This window comes from Crocodylus siamensis, chromosome 2 (genome assembly GCF_052110815.1).
Source record: "Crocodylus siamensis isolate JL-2025a chromosome 2, ASM5211081v1, whole genome shotgun sequence".
Classification (NCBI taxonomy): Eukaryota; Metazoa; Chordata; order Crocodylia; family Crocodylidae; genus Crocodylus; species Crocodylus siamensis.
Window position 1 is genome coordinate 203,941,906 of NC_143396.1, and position 18,123 is coordinate 203,960,028.

At 45.5% G+C, this 18,123-nt stretch overlaps 1 protein-coding gene and 1 long non-coding RNA gene across 6 annotated transcripts in view; one reads left to right on the forward strand and one right to left on the reverse strand.

The window, feature by feature from the left end:
• Nucleotides 1-6,139: 6,139 nt before the first annotated feature.
• Nucleotides 6,140-16,857, reverse strand: LOC149871606 (uncharacterized). Of its 5 annotated transcripts, XR_016440274.1 has the most exons (5): nt 16,530-16,857; nt 15,710-15,980; nt 15,300-15,450; nt 11,892-11,990; nt 6,168-11,804 (listed from the first exon to the last, which is right to left on the reverse strand). XR_016440274.1 is itself a non-coding variant. In XM_090032846.1 (4 exons), exons 1-3 carry the CDS (start codon nt 16,620-16,622, stop codon nt 15,302-15,304), a joined length of 513 nt encoding a protein of 170 aa, XP_089888972.1. In that variant the 5' UTR covers nt 16,623-16,851; the 3' UTR covers nt 6,140-7,381; nt 15,300-15,301. The 5 variants fall into 5 exon arrangements, 2 of the variants coding, with proteins under 2 accessions (XP_089888972.1, XP_089888970.1); XM_090032846.1 differs by lacking the exon at nt 11,892-11,990 and having other exon boundaries at nt 6,140-7,381; nt 16,530-16,851; XR_016440273.1 differs by having other exon boundaries at nt 6,167-11,990; nt 15,570-15,980.
• Nucleotides 16,858-17,143: 286 nt separating this feature from the next.
• Nucleotides 17,144-18,123, forward strand: part of LOC149871607 (uncharacterized) — a 41,624-nt gene continuing 40,644 nt past the window's right edge. The window contains exon 1 of the long non-coding RNA XR_016440276.1: nt 17,144-17,225. This is a non-coding gene — a long non-coding RNA (uncharacterized LOC149871607). The remainder of the gene's footprint in view (nt 17,226-18,123) is intronic.

Sequence of the window (18,123 nt, forward strand, 5' to 3'; positions counted from 1 at the left end):
CTTCTTAAACAAACTGCTTTGTTTTTCCATAGACATTTTCTCTTACAATTGTGTAATCAAGAATTAAATGCGATAAAGAAGTGTATGGCCAGGGTCCATGATCTTAAAGAGTGATCTACTACATAGTACACATGGCTTAATCGAGTTAAACCACTCTGCTTCTGCCCATTCATGATTCATTAATAAAACCACCACAAATTAAAGCCTGTTTAGACAATCCTGATTTATTACAACATTTAAGCAAACATTTAGACTCCCCCCTGACCCCCAGAGGTGGTAAAATCACCTACTCTGGATATCTTCAAAAATGTCTGGATGCTGACCTTGCTAGGGTCATCTGACCCCAGCAGTCTTTCCTGCCCAAGTGCAGGGGGGTTGGACCTGACGATCTTGAGAGATCCCTTCCAGCCACATAATATATGAAAATGGCAAGGAATATTGCATAGGTATATTCTACTGTGAAGTGAGCTCTTTTCTTGAATATGCAGATAATAGTATTCAAAGACATGATTTACATAAATTGGTTTATTGTTCTTTTAGGGAGAAAAAGGGTGATAAAAATTAACATGGTAGGTAGGGCTCATTTGAATGTGTGTTTTAATTCTCCTGACTACAAAGCCCTACATCTAGAAATGAAAAATGGAGGTCACACATGATGGGGGACTGTTTTTCTGAAACCAGGGACTCAAATTGACTTGCATGCAAAACTGCATCCCAAAATCTTGGAAGCAAAATCTCATGCCATGTGCATGTGTTACACTACAGCAGGGTAAAAACTGCATGCACACTAGCCCCTGTGGAGGCCACAAAGCCTACCAAGTTAGGTGCAGGGGGGTCAGGAAAACTGCACCCCAAAATCTTGAAAGCAAAACTCATGTCAGGTGTATGTGTTAAGCCACATCAGAATCAAAACTCATGACATGGTTGCTTGTGCAACTCACTGTCTCTGTCTGGGGGCAGAAGCTGTTCCTGGCTCTGTATTGATTGTTTCCTCTCCTTAATCTGTGGTTTTCTAGGTGTTAATCCTTGCTCATTAACTACTGTGTATTGAGCTGGTCCCAGAGTAATCATGACTGATTGCATAACACAGTAGCTAGCTGGGATAATGAGTTAATGAGCAAGGATTAACACCTACCAAACCACAGACTAAGGAAAGGAAAAAATCAATACTGAGCCAGGAACTGCCTCAAGACACATGCAGTCAGTTGCACAAACACCCATGTCATGAGTTTTGCCTGTCAGCAGCTACAGGTACAGGGCCCCACACCCATCTCCTTGAAACGTGGCAGGATTTGTGGCCTCTGCAGGAGCTACCATGCCTGCAGCTTTGACCCCACTGTGGCTCAACACATACATGTGACACAAGTTTTGCTTTCAAAAATTTGGGGTACAGTTTCCACAAATTCCCTGCACCTATCTACTTGAAACTTGGCAGGATTTATTCCCTCAGGATGTGCTACTATTTCTGAAAGTTTCATCCAAATCAGGCCAAAGATAACCAAGTTATAGGCTGCTTCAACCTTCCCCATTATATCCTGTGGGCGAAACGTCAAAACAGTTTCACTGTTTTGACCCTGTTTCGATGGAACAAAACAGAACAGCTGTTTCCAATTGAAACAACATTCAAAACAAAATGCTGTTCCATTGAAACATCAAAACACTGGTCGAAACAGAATGCTGCCATTTCACACAGCCCTAGTGAATATTACTGTTATATACTTTCTAGTTTTTACATCCACTCTTCAAAAAAGAATATTCACTTTCATTTATTGACTACTATCCCTGGAACTAGGACAGTAACCTTTTATTCTCCTAAAAATATCCTTCTGCAATGGGCCTCGCACTGTAAAAGTGGGTGAGATGCTTTTTCGTGACCAGTCTAATTGCATTTTTTTTCCTCTGGTTAATCTAGGTATTTCTCTGAACTCACCTGTCACATCTGATGTTTTTGATGACATTTTGGGAGGCTGTCCCCCACTTCATCAGAGCAAGGCAGGTAGTTTCTATTGGCTCAGCTCTTTTAGTCCTCCAGGCTCTTTCCCCTTGTCTCAGTTCTGTTCAGTCTATGGAGCTCCCTCAGCCTAAATAACTGTCCCCGGTTAGGACTCCATCATTAGCCTCAACTGATCATCTACAGTTAGAGGGTTTCAAGTTGTCACCCCTGTATTCAGGTCTCTTGTTATCTCCTGGCCCCCACAATCTTTAACAGCCCCCTATCAACCTCAGTGGTCCCCTTCAGCCTCTTTAGGCACAATCCAGGCCTCTGGTTCCAAATGCACTGAGCAAATCTCAGAATCAATTCATTGCAGTTGGGCCCTAAGCTCCCAATTAGTCCTGTTGGCTTCTGTCAGCTGTCACCTGAAGTGCTTTCTCATAGTTCCCTTAATCTCTGGTACCACTCCTGAGCTTTATACAAGGAGTTCCTTCACTTGCACAGCCTATGCCAGTCTCCAGTTCCCAGCTGTGCTTCCTTCAGCTCCAAGCAGGAAGCTCTTGCCTCCAGCTTTCCCCAGGTCAGTCTGACCCCTCTGCCTCTGGTGCAGGGCTTATATCACCAGTCTGCTTCTTCCAACCTCTCAGAAGCTTGCCTTAAAGGTGCAGCCTACACTTTCTCCCTCTCTCAGGGACAGGACACTGTCCCCACACATAACACTGTCTAACTTTATCTTCAGAAGCTACCAGCTTTGTGTGTAATGCATAGGCCTCATCATGCCTTTATGGTTCCTTGATACAACACTTTTTGTAAAACACAACAGGCACTAACAATGTGAAAAAGATTCAGAAAATAATGCAAAGCATGGAAAAGTTCCCACTCAGTGAGCACATCAACACAAGATGCTACATCACTGTAGTGATGTGCTTCAGCAAGGTAACATTGGCAGGCACAAACTGTGATGCTGATGCAATGTCACTATAACCAAGCACCACCAGGACAGCACAGTAACGGCTGTTATTGTGCCTTCATTTAGCACATCCTTAAGCAAACACTAAATGATGGGGCAGTAAGAACTGTGCCATGGGGTTATGTGTAGATATGCCCAGCAAACAGGTAAAGCAGCTCAATCCACTTAGCTTTCAAAACAGAAGGGTGTGAGGAGGTATAGGTAGGTATATTCGACTGTAGACATATTCTACTATTTATTGTTTGCAAATACCAATATGAGAAAAATTTCCGATAGTAGTTGCTTCTGTTTTCAGGTAAAGGCATAAGATCTGTTGCCCTGAGGGATCAAGCCAATGCTCAGGATATCAATATTGTGCTGTTAGACAGGACAGCATGGTGTACAATAGCACATATACAAACACACAAATCAATTAGGTGCACACACACACATACTACCAGCGCAGGCACATACACATTCAAACCAGCCTAGGCACATGCACACCTATCACCAGTTTAAGCCCATATATGCTACACACCCCAACTTTAGACAGAATCAGTTACCAGTTACCAACACCTGCACATCCAATACACATACGTGGATTACAAATTTATATACCTCCCCCCCCCACACACAATGATATCTCTATATGTATATAGTTTCGTAGTTAGTAGGGTCAGAAGGGACCTGAGCAGATCATCAAGTCTGACCTCCTACTGCGGCAGGAAAGAGTACTGGGGTCAAACGACCCCAGCAAGGTGATTGTCTAGCCTTGTCTTAAAGACCCCCAGGGTAGGAGCCAGCACCACTTCACTTGGAAGTAGGTTCCAGATCCTAACCACCCTGACAGTGAAGGAGTGCCTCCTGGTGTCTAATCTGAATTTAGACATCAGGAGCTTGTGACCGTTAATTCTAGTCACTTCTGGTAACGCTCGGGGGAACAGGGACTTCTCCAGTGCCTGCTGGTCCCCTCTGACTAGTCTGTAACAGGCCACTAGATCCCCCCTCACGTTGCTCTTATGGAGGCTGAACAGGTTCAGGTCCCGTAGCCTCTCCTAGTAGGGCCTGCCCTGCTGCCCCCTGATCATGCAAGTGGCCCTCCTCTGGACCCTCTTCATGTTGTCCACATCCCTCTTGAAGTGCAGCGCCCAGAATGGGACACAGTACTCCAGCTGCAACCTGACCAGGAAGGTGCCATGTAGAGGGGGAGTATTGCCTCCTTGGACCTGCTTGAGATGCATCTGTGGATGACACCACATAACAAGATTGGTCTTCCTGACTGCATTGCCAGCCCATGTTCATCTTGGCATCAATGATAACTCCAAGATCCTTTTCTGCCTCTGCACTGACAAGAAGGGAGTTCCCTAACCTGTAGGTATGGTGCTGGTTCTTCCTCCCCAGGTGCAGCACCTTGCACTTATCACTGTTGAATCCCATCCTATTCTCATCCACCCAACCCCTGTAGCCTGTCCAGATCCAAATGCAGCCTACTCCTTCCTTCTAGTTGTCCCAGTAAGATTTTTAAGAAGTGCTAGCAACACAAGAGTTAAGTGTGATCATGCGCAGACAAGGCCTATGGAAAATTCCGCAGCGTGCTCAGCATGTGCCCTCTGGGTGAACGCTAAACCTGTCAATCACCCATGATCTACTTACAGCCCTGCGCATGCTCTGTTCTATACAGACAAGTAACCTGACGCATGCTCAGTCAGTAAGAGCATGACATCAGTGTTCTAGAAAATTCTTATAACAAGCACCCTGATTGGCTAAGGGGTAGCTTTAAAAGGCTTCTGACCCCCCACCTTGGGTGTGGGTTTTGTGGGCGTCGTTGGTGAGAGAGTGAAAGACCGTGTGCTATCTGTAGCAGAGGCTGCTTTCAGCAGGGACTGCGAGGCAGAGAGCAATTTGGGATTCAATCCCCTGGTTCTCGTCACAATCTCACACAGCGAATTCATACCTTCGATTTCGTTTTCTTTCGTACTGACTACTCTGATTACCGAACTTATTGGCTTTGACCTCGACCTCAATTTCGATTACCTCTATGGCTTCGACACTGATTCTGGCTTTCACTTACCTGGCATCTGACTGACTTTGGCATCCATTATCAACCACGATCCAGCTCATCCCTACTTACCTTGATCATCTCCGCTGCATCACATCCCGGCTCTCGACCTCGGCCTCGTCAATGACCATTCAATTGTCCATTCAATTGTCCAATTGGACTGGCGTCACGACGTTCATTCCATCCATTGAGTTACAGTTTTGTTTGTTCATTTATTCCATTTAATGAGCTGTTAACCAGCCCTGGAACTATCAAGTTGGGCAGCCGCACCTAGCTCTGGCTAGAAAGCAAGGACTTACTTGAGAACCCTGTAGGCCAACAGACCCCTCCGTTGTTTATTGTTTGCAACTAATTAACTGTAACTGAATAAAGCATCACTACCTACGCCATCAAAAGCATAAGTCAAATAAATCTCTATCTGTTTTGAAACCACTACGCTTCCGTGCCTCAGAACTCCACCTCAAAAAATCCCGCCTGTTCTGTGTCTGATTGCCACCACCCAGCCGTTCCACCATGACCAATACTGTGAGCTTGGTTTACCAACTCGGTTTGACACTAGTGTGCCCACTTTTCCCCACATCTTATTGTCATGCAAGTTTGAACAGGGTGCATTTTACCCCCTCGTCCAAGTCACTGATGAAGATGTTGAACAGTGCAGGTCCGAGGACCGAGCCCTGTGGAACCCCACTGCCCACATCCCTCCAGGTCAAAAATGACCCATACACCACCACTCTCTGGATGTGGCCCTCCAACCAGTTGGCGGCCCATTTGACTGTGTAGGTGTCAACACCACAGTCCCCCAGTTTTTTAATGAAAACAGGGTGAGAGACAGTGTCAAAGGACTTCCGAAGTCATTAAATAGGTTAGCTTTGTTGTGTCTTGCAGGGGCCCCATATTACCGAGTACCTTCTTTTTGCCCCCTATGTATTTAAAAAAGTATTTCTTGTTGTCCTTAATCTGGGAAGCTAGTCCCAGGTCCATCTCCGCCTTGACCTTCCTGACTGCCCCCCTGCGTCCCCGAGCAACTGCAGTATAGTCCTTATATACATATACATGTGTATTCATGTACATTTAATACATATATGTGTATTGACTACTTTACACACATACCACCCACCTACACATACACACAGGTGAGTTCCTAAGTTGGGTATTGCGATATGTATGTATGTGCTTCGTATACCTGGGGAAAGGTTAAGGAAAGAAAGTAGAAGTGTAGGGAGTTAAAGTTACCGGGATTAGAACTGGTATACTACAGAGGCCTGGGTTGAAGAACTGAGGCTCAAGGGTAACTTTAGGTTAATTGATCTTAATTGATTAAAAGACAATGCCCAAAGCCTGAAGAACAGGGAAGTATGCCGGCACAGAGTCTGGGACTGGAGCCAGAACTACAGAGGAGCTGAAAAGGTAGATGGGGAGGGGGAAAAATGGGACTAAGCAAAGTGTGAGTGTTAAAGAGGGGCTCTGGATGTGAGGAGCCAGAGGATGGCTCTGGGGCAGCTAGAGAAGTTGCAGGGAGCAGCAGTAGGTGTTGTGAGGTAGTGAAAGGCTCCAGCTGCTGGAAAAAAAACTGAAGGACAGCCAGGAGGAGCTGGGAAGCTGGGGGGTGGGGGGGCAGGAATGACTACAGAAAGAGCAAGGAAAGCCTGAAAGCATCAGAAAAAAATCACAGGAAAAGCAGCAGATGGCTGGGCAGCAGGAAAACAGAGAAAGGTAGCAGAAAGTCACAGGGAAAAGGCAGTAGGAGCGGGGGGCTGAGAGGTGGCAGAAAAGGGGAGATGGAATTGGGAGGAGATCAGGAAACTAGCAGACGGTGGGGACTAGAGCTGAAAGAGAGAGAATGAGGCTGGAATTTAAGATAAGGAAGGGACTGGGATTTAGTAAAACATGACCCAACTCGGGTTGCAAATGACAGTGGTTTTACTGAAATGGGGAGATGGTGACACAATGTCTTATTGGTTCCCTTGCACCCACCCACCCACACACAATGGCAGCAGGGGTTAGATAGGCTTGATGCAGGGGCTGAAGTCCACCGAAGTCCAGGAGGAGAGACAGACAGGCAGACAGGGAGAGAGAGAGAGAGTCCAAATTGTAGGAGGAAGTGTGCAGGTAATATCTACCTATCCAGGCCAGTAGATGTTGTCCAGAGGGGGGTCGCCAGCATGGCCTCTGGGTGGTGTGCCATGGTGCTGGTCCAAAGGAAAAGGCATCCCACTGGGTCCGTCTTCACTGTCCCTTTTTATAGGGGCAGACCTTGTGTGACCCTAGTGACAGGAGGCATGCCCAGGCAAGGGTCAGCCACTGGCATACTGAACATGTGCGCTCCATGCAGCGATGTGCAGTTTCGGGTGTTTGTAACAGTGAGAGTTGCTGGTTCTGCAGGGTCTTTTGCCTTTTGAATGCTGATCTTGTCTCCGTTCCTGGGCGAGGTCTGTGGTTCCTGGATGAATCAATGTGAGGTGATGGCCCAGTTGTTACAGGCCATTCAGTAGAGGCCTGCTATCATTGTATTTCAATCTTTCCCAATCAGACTTATTCATCCGGGAACCAATTTACATGGGAGGGATATGTGACTCATACAGTTGCGATATACAGGGGATGCCCAAGCAGAGGATACAAGATGGAGACTTGACATATAAAATGGAAACTTGACATGATTTTGGTTCACTTATAAACACAGGCCTAAACCATACAATATCCATATGAAACAATAAAAATCAATACAAAAATGATAATAATACAACAGTAAAAATCAATACAAACTTAGTAATAATACAAAATAGAACAGCGGATATCCAAAAACTTGCTACCAAAATAAAAATGTTTAAAGCTTATCCAACATCTTAACTTACTTATACTTATCTATAGGGAATGGAGAGGGAGAGAAGAAGTTAGAAATGGTTGGGAAGGGGAGTGAACACTATAAAAATAGGAAAAAAACTGGGGGTTTTGCTACAGATCCAATGGTTGGAAGCTCAAGGTAGACAATTTTAGACTAAAAATAAAGCACACATTTTAACTGTAAAGGTACACAATGATTGGAAAACATATGGAACATGACAGATTTTCTATCACTGCAATCATTAAAATCAAGATTGGATGCCTTTCTAAAAGATATGCTTTGGCTCAACAAGAAATTGCAGGCTTGATGAAGGAATTATTGGCCAAGGTCCTATGCAGGTCAGAGATGATTGAAATGTTATCTTCAAGGCCTCAAAACTTCATAAAACTAGATGAATAACATGTCAATAAAATGAGACCAATTTATATCAAAACAGGTGGATAAATGATTTTAGTTGCTAACACTACCAACAGGCACCAAAATATCCAGCACCTTTGTGCACCTTAAGTTTGCACACTAAACTTCACACTGTTCACCAAGGAAAGTAAATGCCTGTGTTCCATAAGAACTCTAAAATAACAATACTTTTAAGTGAGTCATGCTGTCTTTTACCCATTATTTATTAACAAAGCAGGCAATCAATAGCCTTGTATGCTTTATTGTGTTGTATTTTAAATTATTCATTCTTTCATTATAAATGCAAACTTTAATCTTCCCAGATTTATAGTGCTATTTAAACCAAATGACTTAATTTGTTTGTAGAAGTGGGGCATCTATTGTTCTATACTGTAAGATATTATGCTAATCTCTTCCTGGGTTAGTTCTTTCATTACAGCTTGGCATTAAAATACTAGTTACACAATTCAGAGGTGACTGAAACAATTCAGTTCTGTAAGGATGTATAATGAAAGTGAAACAGACTAATTTCAAACACACTTGGAACTGTAAAAATATTTAATAGCTTGAAATCTATTGGACCAAATCCTGTCACCCTGCTCCATGCTGCAATAAAGGCAAAGTCCTCCAGCTTTTTCTCCCAATTACACGTGTAGTAGATGCACATTTTTGTCTGATACTAAAAAGGCACCTTTAGAAGTGTGTTCTGTAGTCCAATACTGATTTTACACTAACCTTAGGATCGATTTCTGAGTTATGAAGCAGAAACAGAGGTGATTAACTATGTTGTGGCTAGAACATTGTACTGTATTTTCTTGCATACAACATGCCACGGAATATAAAATGCACCTTGTTTTTGAAAGGAATGGAAAAAAAAAGATTTTTCCAGAGTTACAGTTGCATAGAACAGGGACAGAGCCTAATCTTCATCTGACTTACCATTTTCTGTTTAACTAAAGTTAAACCTTAGCTGCTGCTGAAGACTTGTGTTCAGAGATAAATCTATCATTTTAAAAAGAGCAATAATTTTCAAAAGAGTTCCCAGGGATGTGAAATAGAAGAAGAGAAAGCAGGAGTGGCTAGCAGGCAGCAAAATTGCTCTAAGAAAACTTTGCTTGATTAGTGGAAAATGAGGATCATTAAAAAGGGGAGATGATCATTAAGACCTATAGAGCAAAGAGCAATAAGCATCAGCTGCCTGACTAGTAATACCACAGCTGCTGCACTGTGGAGCAGCAAACAAAGGATAGAAATCAGCTTTCCTGTTTAATACTCACACCCCATTTTCAGGCTGTTTTGGAGGGGAGGGAGGAGGGGGTGGTGGGTTTATGTTGTTTGTCAGAAAACAAGGTATCTAGTGATTATTCATAGTTTGCCAGCTTTGCACTGGGTAATAAGATCAGAAGTACTGAGGTATCCTAACATTGTTGAGGGGGAACATCTGGATGGCTATTTTAAAATGCTATTTTAGAATAGGATGTAAGGAAACCCATTATAAATTCCCCCAGAGTGACCACTATACTGGTGGTAGATTAATTATGCTGGAGATAGGTAATGGATATACTCATTTACAAATATTTCAAGATGAACTCATGAAGAATAGGTAATAAATACATAGGAGATAAGTATGCATATATAAACCAGAAGTCTGGAAATTAACTGAATACTAGGAGAATTTCTGACTACTACTACTACATCATGAAGAAGCTAGAAAACAGTTTTTTTCACCTTCAATTTCTCTTGCACCTTAAAAAAAATAGGTAACTTTAAATACAAAACTTCAGAACTTATTTGAACAGCTAAAGTTCTAGGAGGAAAAAATGTTCAAAATGGCATTGGAGGTATGGCAACATTGGCATCAAACTGTTTTTAGAAGGTTTACAATATCAGCTTTTATTGTTTACTTTTGACCTTTAGTTTTTTCATAATTTTTCATGCCGGTAGTTAGGACATCAATTTTAAATTTTAGATAAATACGTTATTCATACAATTAGCTGTGCATGGGAGTAATTGAATTTGAGCAAGCATGTAGTCTTTCATTAGTAAAACTATTGTACAGGCCAAACTATATAGGCAAATCCTAAAACCAAAGTTGAAGGAGTCCTTTAAAAAATATTTGTCCTCTACTTCGGATGTTATCTGAGGTGTTTCTTTAACAAAAAGTTTACTATTTATGTCAGAAAAAGAACTTCAAGCTACTGAGCACTTACTGAAACAGGTTTAGGTTCACTTAGGGGATTTGGATACTGGTCAGGGCAAAGTGACAGAAAATCTATAAGTGGCAGAAGAACAGACAGCTGTGCAGAAGGGTCAAGCCTGGAGGTTATTAAACTTGGGATAGAGTAAAAATAACTAGCTTGCTGCACTTCTGACAATAGACCATAAAAAGCTGTGTGAACTGTTCATTAGAGAGTTCTACTTTCTTCGTTCAACACTGACTACAGCAAGACTAAACATACTGACTAACTCTCAGCAAGCCACGATCAAACATGCTGTTCTAAGACAGGCAGCATGGGACTAATTTTCTTGCTATCTAAATCTGTACGCTTATTGCGCTAGCCTGTTTCTTGACAAAACACATGCATTAAGTCTCATTAATTTCTCTACAAAGCTACCACTAAAATGTTAGGTAATTCCTAATTGCCTAAGGAATGTTAAAACTTAAACAACCCCCCAGACCAGATCTAGACCACGAGGAGCTAGACATATATATATAAGGGGGGCTGCTTTGACCTGATTCAACATGCTGCAGAGGGGCTAGCTGGAGCATACGGGTGCTACATACAGTGCAGGGGCTGCTTGCTGGCAAGTGTAGATTGAGATGCTTTACCGTGGAGCTAAATTAGGCAACTCCATAGTAAGGATCTCATGTAGATACCCCTAGTAAAATCTCAGTCACTGACATGCCCATACAAAGTAAATACACAGAGATGATGGAAACATTGCTGCAACACACTCATTTCAAATTTCTATAACTATTCATGTGGAAATATTTGGTCAACTTTTTTCATTTGTTTCAAAGAAAAAAACAAGAAAGAAAAGCCAACAGGAATGAACCCAGATGAAACACTAGAAGAGGGCAACTAGTGAGCTGAAAGACATGAATCCCAGTGTGAGTGATGTACACCTGATCAGCTTTCCAGCAGTTAATGAAAATAAGTTCTGTATAATCTAGAGGGAGATTGAGAACTCCAGTGTGAAGGAAATCAAGCAGAGATTGAATTAGTTGACGACAAAGGCTAAAGAAATTAATGCTGGAGTTAGGAAGCTACAGTTTTACTGAATGATTGCTTAGAGTTGAAAAGGTGACTGGAAATGAGAAATTTTTACAAAGATTTCCCTGATGACACCAAAAGTTCTTGAGGCCTTGTCCTTATCCTGAATAGCTATGTGTGTTTAGCAAGGTATCCGCAGTAATTCTAACAAAATCTTTGGAAAATACACTCAAATGAGTACAATGTATATTCATTCCCTACTGAGCTCCCTTTACAAGAAATTCTGGTCAGTTATTTTATATCCTTTACAATTCTATGTTTTTACAGCATGTTACAAACATTGGTATTAATTTTGTTTTGCAGCCACAAGGCCCCAGGTATTGTGAGCTATGCAGAAGAGGGCCCATAATCTGAAAGACAGATAGACAAACAGATAATGGAAAACTGGCACAACGAGTAAAGTGATGGAGGTAAGAACTGGTCATAGTAAAAATTACCTGAAAGAGGCAATGATCTACATGTTTTCTTCTTTTGTAAGATCAATAGATTTTCTCCAGTATCCTAGAAACTCACATGTGCCTTACAAGAGCAGCTCACTAGAATGGATTTAAATATAGAGACAATATTGAACCTAATCAGTCCATAGAGGCCATCCCACATGTACACTATGGTAAGGAAGAAAAGATAAGGAGATATGTTCTGGGTGGGTTGACAGACAGGTAGGTAAGGACTATGAGGAGCTGCACAGGGAGCACAAGAAAAGATAATGTGATGTAGCAAATAAGAAATGGTATAATGATTCAAAGATAGGCAAAGAGGATATATATATGGCAGTATTTATGTATGCGCTAGATAGGGCAATGGAGATGTCAAGGAAGTGACAGGAGAATGTTTTATAGTTTCATAGTTGGTAGGGTCGGAAGGGACCTGAGCAGATCATCAAGTCCAACACCCTGTCATGGCAGGAAAGAGTACTGGGATCAAACGACCCCAGCAAGGTGATTGTCTAGCCTCCTCTTAAAGACCCCCAGGGTAGGAGCCAGCACCACTTCGCTCGGAAGTTGGTTCCAGATCCTAGCCGCCCTGATAGTGAAGTAGTGCCTCCTGATGTCTAACCTGAATTTACCCTCTGCCAGCTTGTGACTTATTTCTAGTCACTCCTGGTAGAGCTCAGGGGAGCAGGGACTCCCCCAATGCCTGCTGGTCCCCTCTGACTAGTTTGTAACAGGCCACTAGATCCTCCCTCAGCTTTCTCCTATGGGGGCTGAACGGGTTCAGGTCCCATAGCCTCTCCTGGTAGGGCCTTCCCTGCTGCCCTCTGATCATGCAAGTGGCCCTCCTCTGGACCGTCTCCATGTTGTCCACATCCCTCTTGAAGGGCGGCGCCCAGAACTGGACAGCTGTGGCCTGACCAGTGCTGCATAGAGGGGGAGTATTGCCTCCTTGGACCTGCTTGAGATGCATCCATGGATGCATGACAAGGTGCGGTTGGCCTTCCTAACTGCATCCCCACACTGCTGGCCCATGTTCAGCTTGGCATCAGTGATGACTCCAAGATCCTTTTCTGCCTCTGCATTGATGAGAAGAGAGTTCCCCAGCCTGTAGGTATGCTGCTGGTTCTTCCTCCCCAGGTGCATCACCTTGCACTTGTCAGTGTTGAATCCCATCCTATTCTTGTCCGCCCACCCTGTAACCTGTCTAGGTCCAATTGTAGCCTATTCCACCCTTCTAGCATGCCCACATCCCCCCACATCTTAATGTCACCAGCAAATTTGAACAGGGTGCTTTTTACCCCCTCGTCCAAGTCACTGATGAAGATGTTGAACAATGTGGGCCCAAGGACTGCCCACATCCCTCCAGGTCAAAAATGACCCGTCCACCACCCCTCTCTGGGTGTGGTCCTCCAGCCAGTTGGTGACCCAATTGACTGTGTAGGTGTTGACACCACAGTCCCCCAGTTTCTTAATGAGAACGGGGTGAGAGACAGTGTCGAAGGCCTTCCGAAAGTCCAGAAAGACTATGTCCACTGCTACCCCTGCATCTAAGGATTTGGTGACCTGGTCGTAAAAGACCACCAGGTTGGTCTGACAGGACCTGCCTCTAAAGAGTTGCCCCTAAACATAACCTCCCCTGCTGGCCCTTTGTGGACATGTGCCAGAATAATTCTCTCAAAAAGCTTACCCAGGATCGAGGAAAGACTAACTGGCCTGTAGTTTCCCGGGTCCTCCTTCCTCCCCTTTTTGAAGATGAGAACCACACTGGCCCTCTTCCAGTCCTCTGGTATCACAACAGAGCACCATGAGTAAAGCTATGCCAGGGGTCCTGCAATGACCTCAGGTAATTCCCTCAGCACTCTGGGGTGGAGATCATCCAGACCAGCTGATTTAAATACATCCAGTCCTTTCAGAAGTTCCCTGACTAGATCCTCCCTGACCCTTGGCCTAGGTGCCCCTCTCCTGGGGCCTGAGGGGGGCCTGGTGGAGGGGCTGATCTAGTCCCTGCTCAGGAAAATGGAGGCAAAGAAGTTGTTAAATAGGTTAGCTTTGTCGTCTGGTGCGATGACCAAATTTCCTAGTGTGTCTTGCAGGGGCCCCCATGTTACCCGGAACCTTCTTTTTGCCCCCTATGTATTAAAAAAGGACTTCTTGTTGGCCTTGATCTGGAAGCTAGTCCCAGTTCCATCTCCACCTTGGCCTTCCTGACTTCCCCCCTGCATCCCCAAGCAACCGCAGAATAATCCTCCCTGGTGATGGCCCCTCCCTTCCATTGGGTGTACACCTCCCTTTTAGCTAGAAGACATTCCTGGATGCTTCTGGTGAGCATTGGGGGCTTTTGTGCCCTTCTTCTCCCTTTGATCTGTGTTGGGATTACTTACCTTTGGGCTTGGAGGATCGTCTGCTAAAGGAGCAACCACTCTTCTTCAACACCTGGCTCCCCTCCCCTCCAGGACCTCAGTGCTTCCCCAATTATTCTCCTTAGTTCATTGAAGTCCCCCCCCCGAAATCTAGGGCTGCTGTCTTACTGTAGGCCTTTGCTACCTTGCGCTGGATGGTGAATTCCAGCAGGCGATGATCACTGTCTCCCAGATGGTCGAGCACCCACATCCCCCTTACTGGGTCGTCACCGGTGGCCAGCACCAGGTCCAACAAGGCGTCTCTCCTAGTGGGCCTGTGCACCTCCTGGGTTAGATGGAGGTCCTGCATTTTGGCAAGGAACCTACATGAGTTGTCAAACCTGGCTGACTGCTTTTCCCAGCAGATGTCTGGAAAGTTCAGGTTACCCATGATGACCACGTCCTTTGACCTAGCTACCTCCGTGAGCTGACTTAAAAATTCCTGGTCTAGCTCTTCCCCTTGGTTGGGTGGTCTGTAGTGGACCCCCACCATTAAGTCTCTTTCCCCTCAACTGCCTTGTATTCTAATCCAGAGCACTTCCGTGTGCCCCTCCTCTGACTGTGCTACCTGGTGAGGATGTGTATTCCTCCTTAATGTAGAGCGCCACACCCCCACCTTTCCTCCCTGTCCTATCCCTCCTGTACAGCCTATAGCCCTTGATATTCACTGTCCAGTCATGCGTTGGGTCCCACCACATTTCTGTGAGCCCCAGTATGTCTGAGTTGGTGTCAGCTAGCAGGAGGGTAAGTTCCTATGAGCATTTGTGTAGAGGCATTTGAGGCCTCCTGTGGATGTGTCCACTGGCCCCCTAATCACAGCATTGCCCTTGCCCCTGTTGCTTACCTGTGTATATGTTCCACTCGTCGGTCTATGCTGGGCTGTACTTGTGAGTGCTGCTTGGTTTAGCGGTCCAAGGCTTCCTTCTCCCTCATCTTCCTCCCTTCCCCTGATGACCCTAGTTTAAAGCCCACCAGAGGAGATCTGCCAATCTAGAAGAGAACACATGCTTACCTTTAGGGGAAAGGTGGAGCCCGTCCCATCCAAGCATGTCTCTCATCATGATTGTTGTCAAGGAAGCCAAAGCCCGCCACAAGACACCATTCCCTAAGCCGCCAGTTGGTCTCTGTGATGCACGTCTTATGCTGTCTTTCATGTCCACTTACTGGTAGAACAGAAGAGAATACCACCTGTGAACCTATCTCCTTCAGCATGCCCCCACAGAGCGCGGTAGTCTGCCACCAGGTGATCAGGGCTTCTCCTGGCTGTGTCATTAGTACCCACATAGATTAGGACCATGTAGTAGTAATTGATGGGCTGGATCATGGCCTGGATCATCCCCATCATGTCACAAATCTTTGCTCCATGGAGGCAGTAGACCTCGTGTGTCAAGGGGTCCTGGCAACAAATGGGGCCCTCTGTACCTCTCAGGATGGAGTCGCCTATGACGAACACTCGATGCTTTCTCCTCTGGGACTGCTTGGCTCCTTTGGCCTGTTCAGGGCATGAAGAGTGTGAAGTTGCCTCCTCTCCCTCTTTCTCCTTCAGTGTTGCCAGGGCCTCATACCTGTTCTCTAGCTGAACTGGAGGAAATGGTACTGCTGTGTTACGAGCAGTCCTGGTTCTGGAGGTGACCATCTGCCACTCTGCAGTGGAGGGCACTTCCCAAGGTGCTTCTTCCTTGGGTGTGTGGCCCTGCAGGGAAAGGAAATAGCCATCAGTTTCTTCCTCCACCTTCCTGATTCCCCTCAGCCTGCTAACCTCCTCCTGGAGCTCCCTCACCTGCACCTCCAGGGCCCTAAGGTGGACGCCTGCAGGACAGGTGTGGGGGTTCCCAATCCCTGCCCCCCTGGGCCTTGCTGGGCAACCCCTGCAGGCCAGGAGGTTGGGGGACGCCAGCTCCCCCATGGGCTCTGTCTAGGTGGAAGCCTCAAACAAGCCCCGGGTAGGCTGCTCCCCCCAGGCATGGGCCCTGGCAGCACTCTGCGTCAACACCATCATAGGAGTTGCTGCTTGTTTTTAGCTTAGTGCAGGGCCTTCACCCTGCCCTAGTAGGAATCTCCCTCCTGGCCCTTCCTGCTCGCCCACCAGCGCGAACGCCGATGCAAATACTGGTGCACTTTTCAGAATGCAGCTGTTTGTGCGCTCTGTTCGCGCGGCTCCCTACCAGGTCAGGTAAGAGGGATCCGGAGGGCTTCCCTTCTGGATCTGGCTCAGCTGCGTCTGGTCCCTCTGCCCACTTACTTTAGGGGGATCACTTGCTGCTGCCCTTGCTGCTGGCTCCACTGCTGCTGTGTCCGCCTCCACCTCGGGTCCGGTAAGGGGGCACACATGCATGTGGGACACACGTGTGCCTGGATCCCTCCTCTCCCTGCTGCTCCTGGCTCCCAAGTGCCAGGGGCTACATCAAACTGTGACTTTTAAAGACCGCAGTTTGAATTTCCCGCTGGTGCCCCAATCAGCCAATCAGGCACTCTGGTCTTTCTGGAAGTGCTTGCTGGCAGTCCCGCCCCCTGCGCTCCCCCGCTGGGGGGGATCCGGTGCCTCCAGAGCCCGCTCCCCGAGGGTTAACCCCGGGGGTGCTCCCTAGCTTGGGGGGACAGTCTTCCCTAGCCCTCCCCATTTGCACACTCTGTTTGCACAGCACGGCTCCCTACCGGCTCAGCTAAGAGGGATCCGGGGGGCTTCCCGTCTGGATCCGGCTCAGCTGCATCCGGTCCCTCTGCCCACTTACCTTAGGGGGATCATCTGCTGCCGCCCCCGCTGCTGGCTCCACTGCTGCTGCATCTGCCTTGCGTCTGGTAAGGGGACACACATGTGCCTGGATGCCTCCTCTCCATGCTGCTCCTGGCTCCCAAATATTGCAACAAACAAAAATGCTAATGAAGGAGACGGGAAAGGACTAGTGTTCCCAGCATCACAGTTTGGAGACAAATTGGGGTAAGATCAAAAGAAGAGGGTTGGGTGGGAGGGAAAGGCAGATGCAGTATCAACTTTGAATGGTACATTTTCCATTGCTTCTTGGAAAATAAATTATCTAGTAAGGCTTGAAGTACCTGACAGAGTCAGGAATTCTCTCCCCCACCATCTCTGCTGATGATTTGTTCCATGACCTTATGTGAAGAACTTTTCTTTACTTCAGTTATTCCAATGACAAAATGAAAATAGTGGTTCCCCAAGACTGAGAGCTTTAACCTTGCCTAAAGTCATTTTCTCCCTTGCTATCATCCTGTTACAAGGATAGTGGAGAACCTAGATTTTATTAAAGCTGTTATTGAGCTTGAATGCATCTCCAAAAATCAACATTTAACTTCCAGCTATGTAAACAACTGGTTAGCGAATGTTGTAGGTCCTACCACTCTGTAGAGGATTCTGTGATAGTGGTGATATACAAGCTAAAATAGATTAGATGGGTTAAGGTTCAGTTATATCAATCCACACTGTAAAATGTTATCCTTCCAGCTATATTTAATTGAATTGATTTGTGGAATGAGGCATTGCTGAATAAATTTATTGGAACAACAGAGTAAATGTGATGCTGTGGTAATAAGGAAGTTTCACTATTCTGTGGAGCACATGTCTGGGGGTGGGGAGAATCAGTTAGGTGTTGTTAAAGCTTGAATTAAAATAGATGTACTTGGGTCAAGCATTATATTAAATACATTTTTGCAGGCAACCCTCCTTTGCATGTAGAAGACATAAGGAAAAAAAATGTGGCTGAATATTATGTCTTTGTATCTTTACATGTTTTATTGTAGATTAATATTAAAACAATTTAAACATGAGTCCTCTTTTACTACAGAGTAGGCAAGTCTATACATGCATTTACTCCAGCCTA

What these genes read in the sequence shown, in the direction of transcription:
- LOC149871606 (XM_090032846.1), bottom strand. Translation starts at nt 16,622, where the DNA reads ATGCATGTGTGCCCCCTTACCGGACCCGAGGTGGAGGCGGACACAGCA. An exon ending in CAGCAAGTGATCCCCCTAAA is followed by an intron (nt 15,981 to 16,529) that starts GTAAGTGGGCAG and finishes CTTTCCCTGCAG; the next exon opens with GGCCACACACCCAAGGAAGA. An exon ending in AGGCGACTCCATCCTGAGAG is followed by an intron (nt 15,451 to 15,709) that starts GTACAGAGGGCC and finishes CTGTTCTACCAG; the next exon opens with TAAGTGGACATGAAAGACAG.